We start from the raw sequence: 17,907 nt of genomic DNA, 5'->3' as shown, positions 1-17,907 counted from the left end.
AGAACGAGAACTAAAACACATTCTTCATCTCCAGAATTGAATCTTGGGAAAGTGTTCAAGCATAGCAATTTCTCTTAAGCGGTAAGCTGATTTGGTAAAGGAGGTAATTTAGTTAAGAAAGCAAAAATTGGAAAAAAAAAAAATAGGAAATTGGAAAAAAAATAGGAAAAAAACCTTTTCCCTACCTTGTTTGTACCTATGACTTTGTGACATTTGACACAGCTGCCTTCTGTCTTGGGTTTCCCTTTTGATGTTACCGAATGTCCTGGAGATTAGTGGCTTGGTGATCAGCTTTCTTCTTTTTTCAGTTTTTCAGTAGTTTTCATGCTATACCTCCTAGGTCCCCCAGTACATGTAAGTCTTAAACAACAAGAGAAGTATAAAATGAGACTTCTTTACAAATCCTTGACAATATTCAAGCATCATGTTTCCAAAATCCTGCAAGGGTGATGATACTTTTGTAGGAACAATCTTTAAAATAATTATTATGAAAGTCATCCCTTTTTGATAACTTACTAAGGTTTAAAAACAACATGTGTAATTAAGATCGTCTTTGTCATAGTCATAAGTAATTGAGAGAATTTATAGATGAAAAAAATATATAAGCCATTAGTAAGTTCTATGTAATTTATCTACCGTTTCTAGGATATTCACTAAATATTAAGCAATAATAGAACTTTCTTTAATGCTGCTGACTTTTCCTAATCTGGATTTTGGACATCAGTTACTATGAATTGTCAGAGATTATGGTAAAGAGCTCATAAATAAAATACATCACTTCCAGAATTTTGTAATCCAGATTCACAAAGACACCTACTTTAAAAATTAATTAACTTTTTGTTACGGTATGTATTTTTTCTTTACCGTCAATGGAGTAGTTATCATCTATCAAATCCAATAAATGTCATCAGTAATGTTTTCTCTTTAAAGAGTATATAGTTCTCAGCCATATCATCAAAAAAATTTTCTTTTGCCTCCTGAGGACTTAAAAGTCTTAGAGCTTGGAGGAGGATGATTACTTAGTCTGAGACAGAGACAAATTTAATACTTTTCAAAGTCTGTGTTTATGTTAATAATTTAGTTCAGAAGAGTTCTTAAAAATCAAAAATATAACTGCCTGTCAGTTTTGTTAAATTGGTTTTCATTTCTTTATATTGCAGTTATCAAATTCAACCTCATTCCCAGATCCTCTTTCTCTCCAGGTGAATCACATTGTTTTTGAAAACAATCAGCAATTATTATGCTTGGAAGGAAATTTTTCTCAAAAGATCCTGAAAGTAGCTGTCTGTGACCCAGTGAAGCCATATCAAAAGTGGAAATTTGAAAAATATTATGAAGCCTGAAATGGAACTGATGTTTTTATATAGTAAATGCATTAAATACTGTGAAAATAACACTGAACTTGGTAACTATATTTCTCAGAGGTGGTTTAAATTTTCGATTTTAATAGAATTTGAATGGAAGATTTTTTATAAATCACAATATTTGGAATACCAAAAGATAACTCAGGAAAACAGTCCAACATTGGACTGAAGTCCTTCTTCAGAACTGGGTGGACTTTTGAATTGCCTGCTTTCCACCCTGTGCTAGAACTCATCCTGCCAATTTCCCTATGAAGCTAACAGGTAACCGGAAATGAAGACAGAAGGACTTGAGAAAGCATGAGGGTATTCCCAATGACTGTGTTTGATAATAATCAGCTCTTCTGGCCCACAAGTAGGAATGATCAACAAGAACTTAATTTAATCCTTTATTTGGGGATTTTTTCATCAAACAAAACTTTCTTGAGTTCTTATGGCTAGAAGACCTCAGATGTCCACAGCTATCATGTTTGTGAAATCCCTCCAGACTACATGCATACTTACCTAACAGTTTGAAATGGTATTGATCTACTGCCGGTAGCCCTGCTTGATGGCAGCATTTTGATCTAAATTACATAATGGTTTTTCCCAATCTGAATCAGTGGAAAAAATTTAAGTGAGGAAGAAGAGGGCTTCAAATGCTTATTTACTTCTAGGGATGAACACTGTTTCAGCTCATTTTGTGCTTTTAAAACTACAATGTTAAAGATTTGTGATACCAACAACTTCCTAGATTCATGTGGATTTTTTTCTAAGGCAATGAAAAAAGGCTGGATTATAACACACTGTAGTAACCAAAAATGCATTTAAGCATTGAATGCACTCTAGTGCAGGGCCAAGTAAGAGGAGTTGAAATGAGTAAAGCAGAAATAGAGCTGCTGAAAGTTTCTTTTATATAAAAATAATAAAATACAACTTTAGATATAGTAGCAGTCACAGGAATGAAATATGCTAAAAATGGGCTCTAAAATATTTCAGAGGGAAAGTAAAGTGAAGGAAACATCATGAAACAGGAAAGAAATGAGGTAAACAAGTCTTAGGAAGAGAGTTAAGAAAAATTTCCCCTGGACTTAACCAAAGAAGGAATGGGATCTGGTATCTCTATGAAGGAAAAAAGAGTAAAGCCCTCAGTGTGGACCCAGTGAAAACACTGAAAATTTGGGGAAATTAAATACTGATTTCATCCAAATAAAGCCTCTAATCTTAAGTATACCAATACTTTGGCATACCAGAAGAGGCCTTAGAAATCAGGATAGCCTTTGCATTTATTTCATTTAGAGAACTGATGCTGAGAGGACAAATTACCTAAAAATCTTCAAACCCAGGCAAGTCAGTCAAAGAATCAAGATTAGATTTCAGGTTTCCAGAGACAGGGCTCATTCTGCTGCCTCAGGTCACTGGCCTGAACAAATCTGCTTCACAGAATTCCTTAGAAAGAGGTACACAAATTTCTTTGCTGGGATTGGGTCCCTGGAGGACAACCATACTATATTCTTGTTATTATGTTTTTTTCTTAAAAAAAGGTAAACCTTTGTTCAGTTGAGATGATGGTGAAACTAGATATATTTCGTTCTGACTTCTAGTTTAACATTTAATTTTAACTTCCAGTGAATTAATGTAAAAGCAAAACTATAAGAATGGGGAAAAGACCTATTTCTGCACATTTGTAACATATTTAATATGTTTTCTTCAAATAATTGAAAATTGCAGATGAGTAAGAGAATGACTAGAAAATGAGATACAGTTATATGACACATAATGATGTTTTAGTCAACAGTGAACCACGTATTTGACATTGGTCCCAAAAGATTATATTAATAGTATGGTATCTTTACTCTACCTTTTCTATGTTTAGATATGTTTAGATACACAAATACTCACCATGGTGTTACAATAGCCTACAGTATTCAATACAGTAACATGTACAAGTTTGTAGCCTAGAAGCAACAGGGATTCCATATAACCTAGGGGTGTAGTTGGCTACCTACACCATCTAGGTTTGTGTAAGTACACTCTGATGTTCACATAATGATGAAATTGCCTAATGACACATTTCTCAGAATGTATTTGTGTCATTAAATGATGCATGACTGTAATTCTTTTCAAAACAGAGCCATATGGGGCAAGGGGGGTGGGGGGACACAAGTCAGTTGCCAAAAGACTAATTGAGTTAGTGACAAACTGAATATGCTAGGTGCCTCATGTAATTCTTCATGTAACTAAAAAATGCTGAGAGGTTTTTTGCCCTGGGTATATAGGCTCTCTTTTTATCCAAAAATACTTTCCACAAAGAAGTCAACTCTGTTCTGAAAAAAAAAAAAATGAATTGTGTTTTGAATACACTCATCTTTGGGTCTATCATCTAAAGGAAGTTGGATTTTTTTCCTTAACAGAACCTTCTGCAGTCCTCTCAGTTCACATCCTTTCTGACTTTACCTTGACCAACTTATTATATAAAGCTATATTTAAATCTATATTGTCAATATAATAAAGGATTGTTTTCAAACATCACAAATTTGTTCTTGGATAGAATTTTATACATTGCTTTTGTCATATATTCGCTCAGTTACTCTAAGAAGCAAGGAACTGATCACTAGTTGGGAATCTATATGGGCCTAAACTTGAGTGTATTGATTTATTATGAAATCCACTACCAACATTTTCTCAAGCAGAACCTTCTAAATTTTTTTCAGGAGACTGGAATAAAGGTATAAATGCTACTCGATCTTCTGGTACTTCTAATGATAAACCTTTGGATGAGACAGGTACTAATCAGTACTGAATTCTTCAATAGGAGACTGTGTTATAGGAGCTACAGATCTTTCCCTGAATTAATTTAGGTCATTTTCTTTAAAAAAAAAAAAAAAAAAAAAGTCTATGCATCTTGTTACCTTAAATACAAGGGTGGTCTTGATAGTATTAGCCAGGACTAACCAACTTACCAAGCCATCTAAGTGTTTCTGAGACTTTTCAGTTTGCACAATTTCTTTCTCTTTTTCAATAGTTACCCAGCGCTTCTGCCCTACTCTCTTGTAAACTGACACAGCTGTTGTTGGTGCAACCGTGTTTTATCACCAGCATCAAATTTGCTTAATACTGCTTGCTGACATCCCCTCAGCTGTCACTCACAGCAAACCACCATGTGCCATGATCACAATGCATTATTAGCTTCACCACACTAATTTGGAAACATTCTCTTAGATATTAAAACATCTTGCTTCTAGTGTTAGTTTGGGACTGAAGAGGGGCAAAGATACCATTTACAGTGTATAGGAGTCCAATATTCCCAACCAACCTTGATTTCATGAATGGCTTGTAATTATTTTTAGTGGGCACTCATGCAATAGAATGAGGTTTAAACATACCAGAGAGTACCATCTTTCTTTGTTTTAACATCTCTGATTGAATTCCTGTATTCAGAATACAAGAAAGAAATTTTACCAACCTGGCACAGTGGCTCACGCCTGTAATCCCAGCATTTTAGGAGGCCAAGGTGGGTGGATCATGAGGTCAGGAGTTCAAGACCAGCCTGGGTAACATGGTGAAACCCCATCTCTACTAAAAATACAAAAATTAGCTGGGCATGGTGGTGGACGCCCGTAATCCCAGCTACTTGGGAGGCTGAGGCAGGAGAATTGCTTGAACCCAGGAGGTGGAGGTTGCAGTGAGCCGAGATCGCGCCACTGCACTACAGCCTAGAGCAGAGCAAGACTCCATCTAGAAAAAAAAAAGAAGAAGAAAAAGAAGAATTTTAACCTCAGAAGAAAGCCCCAAAATCTTGGATTAAAAATGAAAAAATGACAATGGGTGATGGGGAAAAAGAAAGGACCTAATTATCATTGAGTATGTGTAGGCACTATTTGTGTAGGCACTATATATGTCCCATCTCACTGATGGGTACAACTCACAAAGTGAGTCTCGTTCTCCCTGTTATACGAAGAAGAAGGATAACTCCCATATACAGATGAAGAATTTGGTAAATTGCCCAAGGTCATCCCACAACTAAGAGATAAAGCCCCATTTCCATTTTATCTGGCTCTAAAAAACATTTCTCTCACTATACCATGCTGCTGTATAATTAATTTTCTTCTTTATATAAGGCTGTCATCTCAGGTGGGTGCATTTAAAAGTTTCTCGGTCTCAGATTACTGATGCCACAGTATTGAAATGAGATTGAATTAAACGTCTTTGGTCTCTTTTGGATATTGTATAAACAGAAAAAAGAAACTAGGTCTCTCTGTGGTAACCAATTGATGGGTAGGTATAACCATGGCTACCCCCACATGTTTTGCTGTGATCTGTCTCTTTGACTTCATGCAGAAGCTATTCTTTTTCATCTCCTGGACCAAATATGAGAGAAAGAAGTGGACATGTGGAAGGTTCTTCCTCCGTGAATAATATTGATACAGCTCCATTGTCTGGGGAAATACCCATGGTTCATTGTCTCATGCCAAGAAAGAATTCAGGACACAGACACACGAGGAGTGGGTCTAGGAGTGGAAAGTTTAATAGATAAAGAAGAAGAGAGCAAGAAAGCTTACACATGTTGAGAAAGCGAGTTGCTCAAGAGAGGGTTTTCCAGGTTTGGGGCAAGATTTGATGGATTTTATACAGAGGCTTGAGGAGGTGGTGATTGATTTACATAGAGCCCAGGGGATTGGTTTAACCAGGTGTACTATTTACATAGCCAGTGAAAAGACTGGCCCTCCCACACTAATCTTTTATTATGCAAACGCAGCTTCTACCTGGCTGTCACCATGACCTTGCACACGTGGCTTTACTTGACTGGCACCATGACACCCACACACCTGGTGACAAGGAAAAGGGAGCAGGAATCACCATATTGAATGTGCCTGGCTTCCAGGTACAGCTACTAGCTTTACATATGCGAGCCTCTAGCTTGCATATCTATGATTGCAACTTAACTTTTCAGGCTGCTTTTTGTTAGAAAACAAATGGTTTGGGGGCTGCTTTTTATTAAAGGAAAAATTCACCGAGAACTATTTTACCCTTTCTAATGGCCTACAATAAATTTTTAATGACTCCTGTATTAATATTACCAACTCTTGATTCCTCCAACCTTTAAACAAAGCTAGCAGATTGCTCATCTTGAATAGAAATAAAAAGTTAAAAAGTTGGAGTCCTTTAAAACACAAACCATGACTTTTTATTTCTACTCATCGTGTAGGTTGTCACTGCTGTGCTTTTGCAACAACTTTTGCACGGGTTACTCAATAGTTGCTACAAGACAATATGCCTTACAATTAGAAAAAATAATATTAGCCAGAGATATTGTACAAAATATTTATTTTTTGACAGTTTTGAATAAGCCATATGAAGTATTATATATCCCTAATAAGGCTTAATGGATGGTATTCCAGGTGTTGGTGGTGTCTGTACCTCAAAGAAAGAAAAAAAATGACATCACACTAAACAGAATTAATGCTTCTGTTTTCAACCTAATGGAACAATAGTTATCATTTCAATTAGGGTCCCTTTGCAAGTTTATGTGAATCTTTGCTTTGTAAAAACACAAAACACAAGGGAAAATTCTCATTTTCCAGCAAATACAGCAACTTCTATTATGCTGAGTTTCTAATAATGAGTTGCCATCAAATAAATAATAAATAATTTCTTTGAAAACAAGAGCTTTCTGTTTTATTATTGATTGACAGATATTTACCAGTTTAAGGATATTGGTCATAAGTATCTATATAATAAAGCCTTTATATTAGATGTTAAATTAAAATTTTTGATAGCATGAATAGATTTTTAAGTGACCATTCAAAAACAGCAATTTTTGTAAATATACTGTATGTGTGTAGATGTGTATATATATATGTATCTAAATATTTGTTGATGCTTTGATCTGGAAGAAAGAAATATCAAGAGTTTCTACTCACAACGTAAAGAAAATTAAATGTTTTTGGATATTTTTAACTCTTTCAGGTGTATAGCTTTGTCTGCATCTGACCTTCTGTACAAAAGTATCTCAAGTGAAATTTCACTCTGGATACCGTTTTCCAAACTTGAAGGAATAATCAAATTCTCAGTTATCAGGGTGCTTGTTATTTAGTTGAAGATTACACACATCTTCTGCTTCAAACAACTACCCCAAATTTGCTAGTTTTATACATATTAGCTTAAAAACAAGAGAAGCCAAAGATTAAATAAGTGAATTGTGTTAAGGATTGCCTGAAAACGTTTGCTAAGGGGAGAATAAAACTAAAACTATGGAGTATAAAAGATGTTGGAATTCAACATCTTTAAGTACATTTTTTCTGCATCTGACCAACTGAAGTTATTATAAAGAAGGAATCAAGTATGTAATTCTAGGTAAACATCCAAATTATTTTCTAAATTCATTTCCAAAATTCTCCTGTGCTGGCAGTTAGCTACTAGAGATCATCATTTGCTTTTGTAGTTTGCCGTGTTCTGAGTGACTTCAACTGTTTACTGCTACCCAAGTCATTGTGTTTGTATTGATTGCCTGGCTAAGTTATCTCATGTTCTTCGTGAACTATGTACACATTTTCATTGTCTTTAAACAATACTGTGTTTTGAAGTTAAGTAGAATATTGTACGGGTTATCAGAAACCCGTATTCATTGTGTTATGTTTCTGTCTGATATTTTAATGTTGGCAAATATAGTTTTTAACATTGCATTTTACAATCCTATTGGTTTTTAGAGTGATGAAAGTTCAAGTTTTAAGAGAAGTGGTTGCCTTTCTCATACTGTCAAACATATTTCTTCTTTATTATACTCTGGTGCTTTATCCTTCTCCATAATTTTCTATTATTACTTATTATAAATGTTTTCCCTATCACATTGAAAAACTTAAATGTCTGTTCTCCATTTGAAAATGTGCCAAAAGTACTATCCCATGTAAATATGCAGAAACAATTACTATGAAAATGTCAGCATAGTTTAAATGTATTACTTTGATGATTACAGAGATTTTTTTCAAGTTGTTCGTGTTAAGATGCATCTTAAACAGTATCTCAGTTCCTTAAAAAATAATAAAAATTTTTCATGTATATTACATATCTACCTACCAGAAATCCTTTTTACAATTTTATATACAATCATTTTAAGACCCTTTTGAAATAAATAATGCAAATGAATTAAAATAAAGTGTTCTCTTGATTTCTGAAGAGGAATTCATTAATTATCTTAGTAGCTGCTGATATACAAGGATTCTTTCTAAAGTTTAAAAGGCAGCTAAAGAAAATAAAGTCTAGAAACCAGAAATAAAGAGACAAACTTTTATTGAGAGTAAGTCATGCACAGCAGTTCTTTATTTAAATTGTAGATAGATAGGTAGGTAGGGGGAGAGAGATGCTAGCAAATTCTGTGCCTTCAATGTAGCATTATATGAAAGGTAGATTTTATATTGGCAGAGAAATAGAGCTATTATTAGTTTCTGTTCATCTAGCAACAAAGGCAAACAAAACGTCACATAAGAAATACCAGCATTTGCAGAATAAATTAATTCTCCCTCTTCCCTGGTTTTAGAGTCCTTACCACCCCTGAACTTTGAATCACAAAAGCTCAAGTAAACCTTCATGTGTAGCTAACAGTTTGTGTTATTAATCATGTTCCCCCTGAGTTTCAAATATGTTAAAAATCCCCCACACTATCTGAATCAGACCTTTGTGTTTCCTAGGTTACAAAGACTCAAATGGCCAACCATCACCATTATATTACCTAAGGTCGCTTAACTCTGTGGCTTTCATGTAAGATGGCGGTATAGGGCCATGGACACTAAGCCAAAGAGTAGTTTCAGGGTTTTTTTTTTTTTGCAAAAACATTGCATCATCCATGAACATGAAGCATTTACCAACTAAACACACCCTAAAATAGTTTCTGTAGACTAAATATTTCATAGTTCATTCATTGTCTGGTGAGAGCACAGAGCTAAGAGGACTAGTGTTAGCAGATATTAGAGTCCCATAAGAGCTACTTGCTTTGCTGTGCCACATAACCATAGGTCACCCACCTCTACTTCTACAGGAATCCATCATTTCTGTTGAAATAACTCAAAATACAGGCTCTTGACAGTAGGTTAAAAACACAGTCCTGTTATGTGATAGATAACACATAACAGGTTTTGAAATTCAGTAGAAAATTACAGGGGTTATCAGTAACCCAGAAAACAGGTTGTCCAGGCAGAAAAATTAGATGATCTAAACTAAACTGGAAATTGTCCTATTGCATCAATCTCCCTAACTTTACCAATAAAGACCTGATTTCCCTCACTTTTATTCTGGAAACTGACATTGTAACACATGAAATCTATAGGTTGTATAGAATTAGGGTAACAGAACTTTTATATGGTATCTGTTTGAAAGAATAAAAGGAGCACTGTAATCTTGAATTCAAATTTGAGTCTTGTAAACAACTAAATAATAGTATGTGATACTATAGAAATATAATATATGACCCAGAAGGATTAAAGAAGTTGTCATTAGAATATGTGGGATTTATGTTACACATAAATAAGCAGTCATCCAAGAGGACTAACCCAGAGTTTTTCACAAAATGAAAAATAAATAAACAAAGGGTTGAATAGTACAATGAAGACTGTATTACATTCAGACAATAAGGAATTGTCTTTTTATTTGCAGGGCAAAACAAAATCTTTATCTGTGGTGACAGAAAGTTCAGGGTAATATATATGGAAGCATGAAATGAAAAATTGTGGAACAAACTATCTAAGAATATAAATATAGTCTCTCTTTTCATAAATATTCAATACGTTATTTGACACATTGGTTTGAGTGAAGCTCCACAAGTACAATTTTAAGCATCTTGATTTGGGCTGAGGTCCAGTAAATTATATATTCCCAACAACTATCAGAGCTCTCTCACTAAAAATACATGCTCACGCTCTACTTTGAAAATATTCTAAGATAATTATTTCCATTTTCATAGTAACTAGTACAGTTATGACTAGCGTTGTCTCAGGTTTCTAAGGAAAGAAAATTATTCTGAGATACTGTTAATAAGAGAAAATGTGGTAATAGAGAGGGGCATTTTCTTAAAATTGTGCTAAAGCTGTCATTTTTATTTTTAATGACTTTAACTGTGCTAGACAAGATTTTATTTTCAGCCACAGAAATAAAACTATCCAACATAACTCTTTAGTCTGCTGCCCACCAATCTTCTAGCCCCTCCCAGTGTCAACCTCACAATGGGTTTAATTCAGTTTGAAAGCATAAAGGCAACATTTAGCAAACAGAATTCTCCTGACTGACAATTGCTCATCTCCCTCTGTGAGAAGATTCAGTGAATGGTAACACCTAGGAAGGAGGGCTATAGAATTTTCTCTCTGTAGATGCCAAGGAAAGCCACTTAAAATCTTGTTTGGTGATAATAGAAAAGGCGCAGAATTTTGGAAGGCTTATTGCCAGAGTCTGTAAAACCATGTTTAAAAGTAAGAAAGGTTTTAATACCAGACTTTCCATCACTCCAATGTACAAAGGAAGACACCAAAAGAAACACAGGAATCATTTCAAATAGTCCCCTCAAATAGTCTCATTTGATGACCACCTTTCCAAGCGTTGCTACACTGATAGCCAAATTATGCCAGATTCCCCCAGGGGACTGACTGCTTAGTGCTGATCACACAATGCTATATTAGTGAAGTTTTAAAAGACAAACGCCCAAGAATGAATTTAAAGCTTTTTGATTTGAGGTTATCAGACTGAATTTTATCTAGAGTTATTTCCACATTATTCTATAGTGAAAAAGAGAGTCAACTTCCACCTCCCCCCAGGTGATAACTCAAAAAAGGCATAGAAATATGCACCCTGGGACAATAGAATTAGCTTTTCCTTTAGTGGGCATGAGACTTTTTCAGTTCCAGTTAGTTTATAAATGCATCATAGACTCGAATTCGTCAATTCTTTGCTTGGTATTTCCCTTTCTGATTTTCCGATAGGATATTGTATTGTATCTGGAATAAGCATTTCTGGAGATATCGCTCTTCTTCCCTAAGATTGGCTGCTCATCAGGTGTCACAGCTTGGGAACTGGCACTGCTCAGTGGGGAGTCCTCACTTGCATCACCTTCCTCTTTAAATTGAGAAACCTCTTCATGTTTTTTCTTAAATTCTATCACTCGAACTTCATCTTTGTCATCATTACAATTATCATCATCATCATCATCATCATTAATTTCTTCATCCCAAACCTTCTGCTCCTCTTCATGTTTAGAATGTAACATGTCAGCTTGGCTAGGTTTTCGAAATCCCAGCCATTCAATTTCAGCTGCCTGGTGACCTTTGTTCTTCCTGTCCTCATCTTCTTCCTCTTCAAGAGGTTGCTCAGTAATCCTCTCCTGTCTTCTTGTTTCCTTGTTACTGCCACTCAAAGGAATCTTCTCCCACTGATGCCCTGTAGCAAAATCAATTGGTAGATGAGATGTGTAGAGATTCCAAAATACCCAGCCATTAGTCTGTTATTCTCCAAATAATTTTTCTTGCTAATCACTTACCAACATGTGTTTTATGGGATATGATTCTGTGGGTTACCAATATGTTTTGCACCAAAGGCTACACAGTCAAAGTAATTTCGAAAACACTGCATTAAATACAGTTAAATAAGCATCTTCAGAATTTTTACAAGCCTTCGAAATGTTAATGAGTATTTTAAATCTGTAAGAAAGTCAACAACCTAACTTTATTTGTCTGTGGAACTCTGTTGTGGACTACTATATTTAGTGAGACTCATATTCCCTGAGACACACTTAAAAAAAAAAATCTTATCTAGCCAGTCACAACTGGATATGTGCACATGTAAAATGAAATGTTTGGACTTATCTCTCTCTCACACATACACACACATGCGCACAAACACACACATATACACACTCACACCTCAAGGAAAATTTTCAGAAAGAAAAAAATCCTTGTTTCCAATACTGAAAATGATGACTGTCCATGTCTGGTCACTTTTCAAACAGCTAGATCATACCAGCATATACCCTCAACAATATTTATTGAACTTGGTAAGAATTAATTATAAGGAAGCTAAGGTTGTTCTCTGAGCCTTCACCCCTGCAAGGCTTCTGTGGGAAGTTTCAGTCTGTGGTGAACACAACTCAGAAATCTGTCTGGGTTACACCCTTTGTCAGGCCCGAGTTCACCATTTTCTTTTGACACCATGAGAGTCTATAAGTAAGGTGAGAGGCAATGTTCCTCTTTGTTTTTTTCCTCCACAATATTCTACTCTCTCTGAAAGATGTTCACAAGTCCATTTTCATCCAAGGTGTTTAGTTCTCTTTTTATTTTTTTGTTGTTTTCTCACTCTAGGGAATACATAGTAAACTTACAGAGATAGAAGTAAAAATGGGTGATCACCCTAATTTGTTACACACAGCTGCTCCCAGGTCGCTAGTGTCCTGTCAATGTTCCTAACTTTATCCATAAATACACATTAGAATGTTTGCTATAATCTTATGCTTTGTTTTGTTTTATTTTGTTTTCCACAAGAAGCAAAGTAAGTGATATTTTGTTTATATTCATGACTCAGGCATGAGATTGTCACATATAAAATTACTCCTTGAATTTATAGTTTTTCCTCAATATTTTTAGCATCTTTATATGTTTTAATCCAGTAACATTCTTTTTGAAGATTTTATAGCTGTTTGCCACTGTGAAGATAAAAGACACCAAAATCTGTGCCTCTATTATAGAGGAAAAACATACTCCGTCAAACCGCAAAGGATTCATTGAGGGAAAACTTAACCAGCAAGACCATCTAGCTGAAAACTACAGACTGCTTTCATTCTCCATTTGATGAAAATAAAAGATCTAGACAACTGTTATCTGCAATGGACTCCTGATCAAACATTTGAAAGGTGCTCTAGATGATAGAAGGTTGAGATTCTTCCTCTGAGAGCTTGTTACATTGGAAGAAGAAAAATTAGGGCAAATAGGTTATTTAGTTCACATTGTGGAGTCTTAAGTCTTACAAATTATCTCTGGTAATGTAACAGCTTGACACTGGCTATTGCTTGCTACATATTTCCTTAAGTGGTGATACATTGCTAATCAGACATAGTATGAGAGGTGTTCAGGCAAAGGGAGCAGATGTAGGAAATTGCCAATCACATTCCTGTCCTCCTTGACGTCTACTATTTTATGTGATGTTCTAATATTTCAACCAATAGTCTCTTCAATATTTTGCCTGTTAAAGTCCTAACAAAGCTAAATTGGTTAGGTTTAGCAAGCTGACTTCAATTTGACATAAGATGTGTATGGCTGCAAGAGAGGAAAGAAATGATTAATTAATAGATTTTATCCTACACTTTATTTGGAAACTGTTTAAATGTAGGTATCTTCTTAGAAGAAAAATCTAAAGGATTTTGTGTCTCTTAGTCTATTAAGTTTATTTAAAATTTAACATAAGCACTTTAGTGTTTCTTTTATTCTTCCATTATCTTAAAGAACACAATTAAAATTAACATTATCACCCTGTTTTTCTTTGACATGAAGTAATTAACAATTTTGTACTTACATTAGAGGCCTATAAAGTAAATCATTTCATGAGATTACTTTAAACTGTATGTTGGTCGGGCACAGTGACTCACACCTATAACCCCAGCACTTTGGGAGGCCAAGGCAGGTGGATCAACTGAGGTCAGGAGTTCAAGACCAGCCTGGCCAACATGGTGAAACTCCATGTCTACTAAAAATACAAAAAAAAAAAAATTAGCTGGGCGTGGTGGGGGCACCTGTAATCCCAGTTACTCAGGAGGCTGAGGCAGGAGAATTCCTTGAACCCGGGAGGCAGAGGTTGCAGTGAACCGAGATTGCACCATTACACTCCAGTCTGGGCAACAAGAGTGAAACTCTGTCTCAATAAATAAATAAATAAATAAACCTGTATGTTAATTGTTGACTTTTAGGAAAGACCTGTTTTTGAAACATTTACATTTCACAAGGTGCACACACAGATTTGGACACACCAAATCAAAAAGTAGGGTTGACTCAGTGGACTAACTTAAGAGATAGACATCACGTTGGCATGCCAATCAGCTATGCCAATCTGTGCAGCCTCAGCCTTGAACAGTCTGGAATGCTTTATAAGGTGGAACCCACAGGTAAGTTTATACTCTCTTATCTGCCTACAGCAGCTTTGAAAATTTGAAGTCATTGCCTGGATTGCTTTGTCAAAGCCACACTCATGCAACATTTCATGGAAAAACTGTCATCCATATTCAGTCAAACAATTTCTGTGTACAAAACTGTAGTTCTTGTTACCTTCTCTGAATGTCATTTCATCAGCACTTGTTTCTTGGAGAGAAAGATCTGTGATAGCCTTATGAACAATAAAGAATTTCTCTTCTGAGTTTTCTAGAAAAAAATATGAAATTAGTATTTTAACATTTAAAATATTTACTGTTCAATGGTTAATAAGTTATCAATTTAAACTCTAGGTAGATGTCTTTAATCTTAAATCTGATCACTAAAAATTACTATTTGACTCTTCAGATTCATTCTTTATCAATTCAATTTATTTACTTAATGATCACTTCATTGATTGGTAATCTCTCCTTTAATATTTATGTAAGATATTTATATCTATAAGATATAGAACCATAAATTCAGACTTCAGGTATATTTAGGAGGAAAATTAAAAATTTTGAATTCTCTTTGTTCAAATAATAGTGGGGCTGCCCATTATCATAATAAATAACAGTAGTGAACATTTAGCCAATACTTACCCTACACTTGTAGGTATTATTACTAGTATTCTATCTTCTTCTAGCGAAAAAACTCAGGCTTCGGGAGACAGAAAGTTGTCTGGGGTCACAGAGCTGTCAAATAGACAAGCCTGGATTTCACCAGAGGGAGAGGTTTAGTCCTTATGCTATGCATAGTAGAAAAAAAGGTACATTTTTGGGGTGTCCAGCTCATTCTTATAATAGTTTATCAAGAAAAAAAAAATCCAGGGCAAATGTATAAGTCAAAACAAGAAAATTAAGGAGAAGGGAAATACTTTACCTTTTAGAATTTTCTCCTCCATGGATGAGTTGAGCAGCATGTTCCCTTGTAATTTTCTTCTTTCCTCCTGATTTCCTTTGCTGGGTGCACCTTCGAGACTGGGTTCTACCCTGTAGTGTGGCAGGGGGCGGTCCACATCAGTCAGTTCCTCACTAATTTTAGTGATTGTTTGTTGACCGTATTCAGGTGGTTTATCCCCATTACATTCAGCCTGGGTAAATGTATCTGTCATGATGTGCGGTTGAATCTGATTTGGAGAGAGTTTTAGGGAAACTGAGTGAGTAGATCCTTGATAAGATATCTGCTCTTGCCTTCAAGTCCTATAGTTCCAACCCCTACTCTAAGAGCACAAATTATTCACTTTTGTACATAATAACACGGTTCTTTTCCTAAAAGTATCCAGACAGAGCTTAGAGCAAAAGCAAGAGGATTTGTGAGATCTGCCAGGAGCCATGAGCAAGAATCCAGCCAATCACCACCTTCTTTGTTGCTTGCCAGTCCCCTGGCAGAGTTAAAGGCACCCTTTTGATTTACATAAACAAACAATCTGAAGCAATCAGGCTTTTGTGTTGGCATGTAGAGAGGGACTTTCAGCTTGTCAGTCCCCCTCTGGGAACAGAGATTTTTGTCCCTTTTCATAATGGCCCATTGTAATTTTCCCTGTAACAGGAGCCACAATTGTCCCACAGCTTTAATCCAGAGAGAATGACCACCTTGAGGCATATTAGTTCTGTGTAACCAGCTTAACATTTCCAAACAGATTTTGTTCAAGTAAAACCTCAGCTATTTTGTAAAGGACAATGGCATCGTTTTTTATTTAATAAAAAATAAAAACAGCTTATCAAAAAACCTATAAACAGGACAGCGTTACTGTAAATGGTTCTGGCTGCAGATTTCACAGTGTGCTTTCAGCGGGCTGGAGAGGGGACCTAAGAAAAAAACAAATTCTACCAACTTGCTAATACCAAAAGTTTTATAATTTCAGAGTCATTTACTTAGTCTACAGCTTCTTGACCTCTAGTTTATGTCCACTGAAGCCCAACCGATCCTTTAAAACCCTAATAAAATTATCGCCATGAAGTTTTCTCCTCCTCCAATCAGAATTAGAATTCTCTCTATTCCATATTGATATTGCATGATGCTGGTAAAATGTAGAGGGCCAATGCAATCTGCCCTTGGGAGAAAAAGGCGATTATGTTAAATGACTGCTACTGACCACCCCTTCCTTTTTAAGTCTTTTTCTTTTTTGGATTTCTCATAGTACAAAATGGTTCCAGAGCCTTTGCCCACACAGCTCCTTCTCTGTGAAATGCCCTTCTCTTCCTTAATCCCAAGCCCCTGGGCTAACTAGCTCCCCTAAGTTCTGTTTTTAAGCTTAAATATCATCTCTTTACACTATCTCTAACCCACAGGATTAGGACAGGACTCTGTTACACATTGTCTTTGCCCTTCAGAGTATTCTTCATGGTTGTAACTAAATAAGCAACTGCACAATTATCTCTGTAATGTCTGTTTTACCAACTACAATCTAAGCTTCATCAGGCCAGGGGCCATTTTAACTTGCTTACATGTGTCCCCAGCTCTAGGCATCTGACTTGAAAAAATAGCACGCAATAAAAATAATTATATATATATACACACACACACAAACAAACACACACACACAATTATATATATACACATATATAACAAGAATTATATATATTATATATAATAAATTTTATCCCCAAGAGAATAAATTTCAGATCATTTTTAAAGAGAAAAAGAATAGGTGTTGGAGAGTTGTAATAAGTGTATCACCTTTAAAATTGTGTCTAGGGCTGAGTCCACTGGGGTCTATGTCAGGGACAACCCCTCATTCTTGGATAATCCCCTCTCCCTTGTCCTTGGAAGACATCTCTAGTAGATCCTAGATCTCCCTCCCTCGTCATCACCAACCCTTCTCTAGTCAGCACACGAATTCTATGTTTGTTTGATTGTTTAACTGTTTTAACAAACACTCCTATCACACTTACTATGTGCAAGTTACTGTCCTAATTGACTCATAAACAGTAATACATTTAATCTTCATAACAGTCTTCCGAGGTAGGTGCTGTTGTTATCTCCATTTTATAGACTAGAAAAATGAAGTGCAGAGAGATTAAGGAGCTCAGCTAGTAAGGTCACAGAGCCAGCAAGCCTACTGATGAGAGCTTGCAGCACAGATGAAGCTAAGCACCATCCCTGGCCTGTGTGCAGATGTTTCCTCGGACCAGAGATCCCACAGGAGTTCAGCATTAGCACCTTGGCAGTAGAGGCAGTTGTGGCCACGAGAGAGCAGCAGAGAGCCTAAGGCAGTCTCAAGACCTGCCCCAGAGACACACTGCAGCTGCTGAGGACCCTGTTGTGGGAGTGTCCTCCCAAGAAATTCAAGTAGCAAACTTACTGCTGAGAAAATCTTGAGTAGAATCATATGGGAGAATGCAGAAACTAAGACCAAGCCTAGGAACAAACAGGGACATACTAGATTGTGAGATCCTTAGGGCAGGAAGTGG

The 17,907-nt window shown here is 35.8% G+C and overlaps 2 protein-coding genes across 2 annotated transcripts in view; one reads left to right on the top strand and one right to left on the bottom strand.

The window, feature by feature from the left end:
- GALNT5 (polypeptide N-acetylgalactosaminyltransferase 5) overlaps positions 1–8,486 on the top strand; it is a 60,846-nt gene extending 52,360 nt beyond the window's left edge. Inside the window, exon 10 of the mRNA XM_033231436.1 lies at positions 1,203–8,486. Coding sequence (XP_033087327.1) covers positions 1,203–1,343 — 141 coding nt within the window. The 3' untranslated portion in view covers positions 1,344–8,486. The remainder of the gene's footprint in view (positions 1–1,202) is intronic.
- Positions 8,487–8,613: 127 nt separating this feature from the next.
- On the bottom strand, positions 8,614–15,909 carry ERMN (ermin). Its single transcript, XM_033231435.1, has 3 exons — positions 15,374–15,909; positions 14,630–14,722; positions 8,614–11,759 (listed from the first exon to the last, which is right to left on the bottom strand). Exons 1-3 carry the CDS (start codon positions 15,603–15,605, stop codon positions 11,236–11,238), a joined length of 849 nt encoding a protein of 282 aa, XP_033087326.1. The 5' UTR covers positions 15,606–15,909; the 3' UTR covers positions 8,614–11,235.
- Positions 15,910–17,907: the final 1,998 nt, after the last annotated feature.

This window comes from Trachypithecus francoisi, unplaced genomic scaffold, assembly GCF_009764315.1.
Source record: "Trachypithecus francoisi isolate TF-2019V2 unplaced genomic scaffold, Tfra_2.0 Lachesis_group13, whole genome shotgun sequence".
NCBI classification, from domain to species: Eukaryota; Metazoa; Chordata; class Mammalia; order Primates; family Cercopithecidae; genus Trachypithecus; species Trachypithecus francoisi.
The sequence above is the reverse complement of the archived record's forward strand: the minus strand, read 5'-3'. Positions and strand labels throughout refer to the sequence as shown.

What these genes read in the sequence shown, in the direction of transcription:
- ERMN (XM_033231435.1), bottom strand. Translation starts at nt 15,605, where the DNA reads ATGACAGATACATTTACCCAGGCTGAATGTAATGGGGATAAACCACCT. An exon ending in GGAGGAGAAAATTCTAAAAG is followed by an intron (nt 14,723 to 15,373) that starts GTAAAGTATTTC and finishes ATTTTTTTCTAG; the next exon opens with AAAACTCAGAAGAGAAATTC. An exon ending in TGAAATGACATTCAGAGAAG is followed by an intron (nt 11,760 to 14,629) that starts GTAACAAGAACT and finishes ATTTTGCTACAG; the next exon opens with GGCATCAGTGGGAGAAGATT.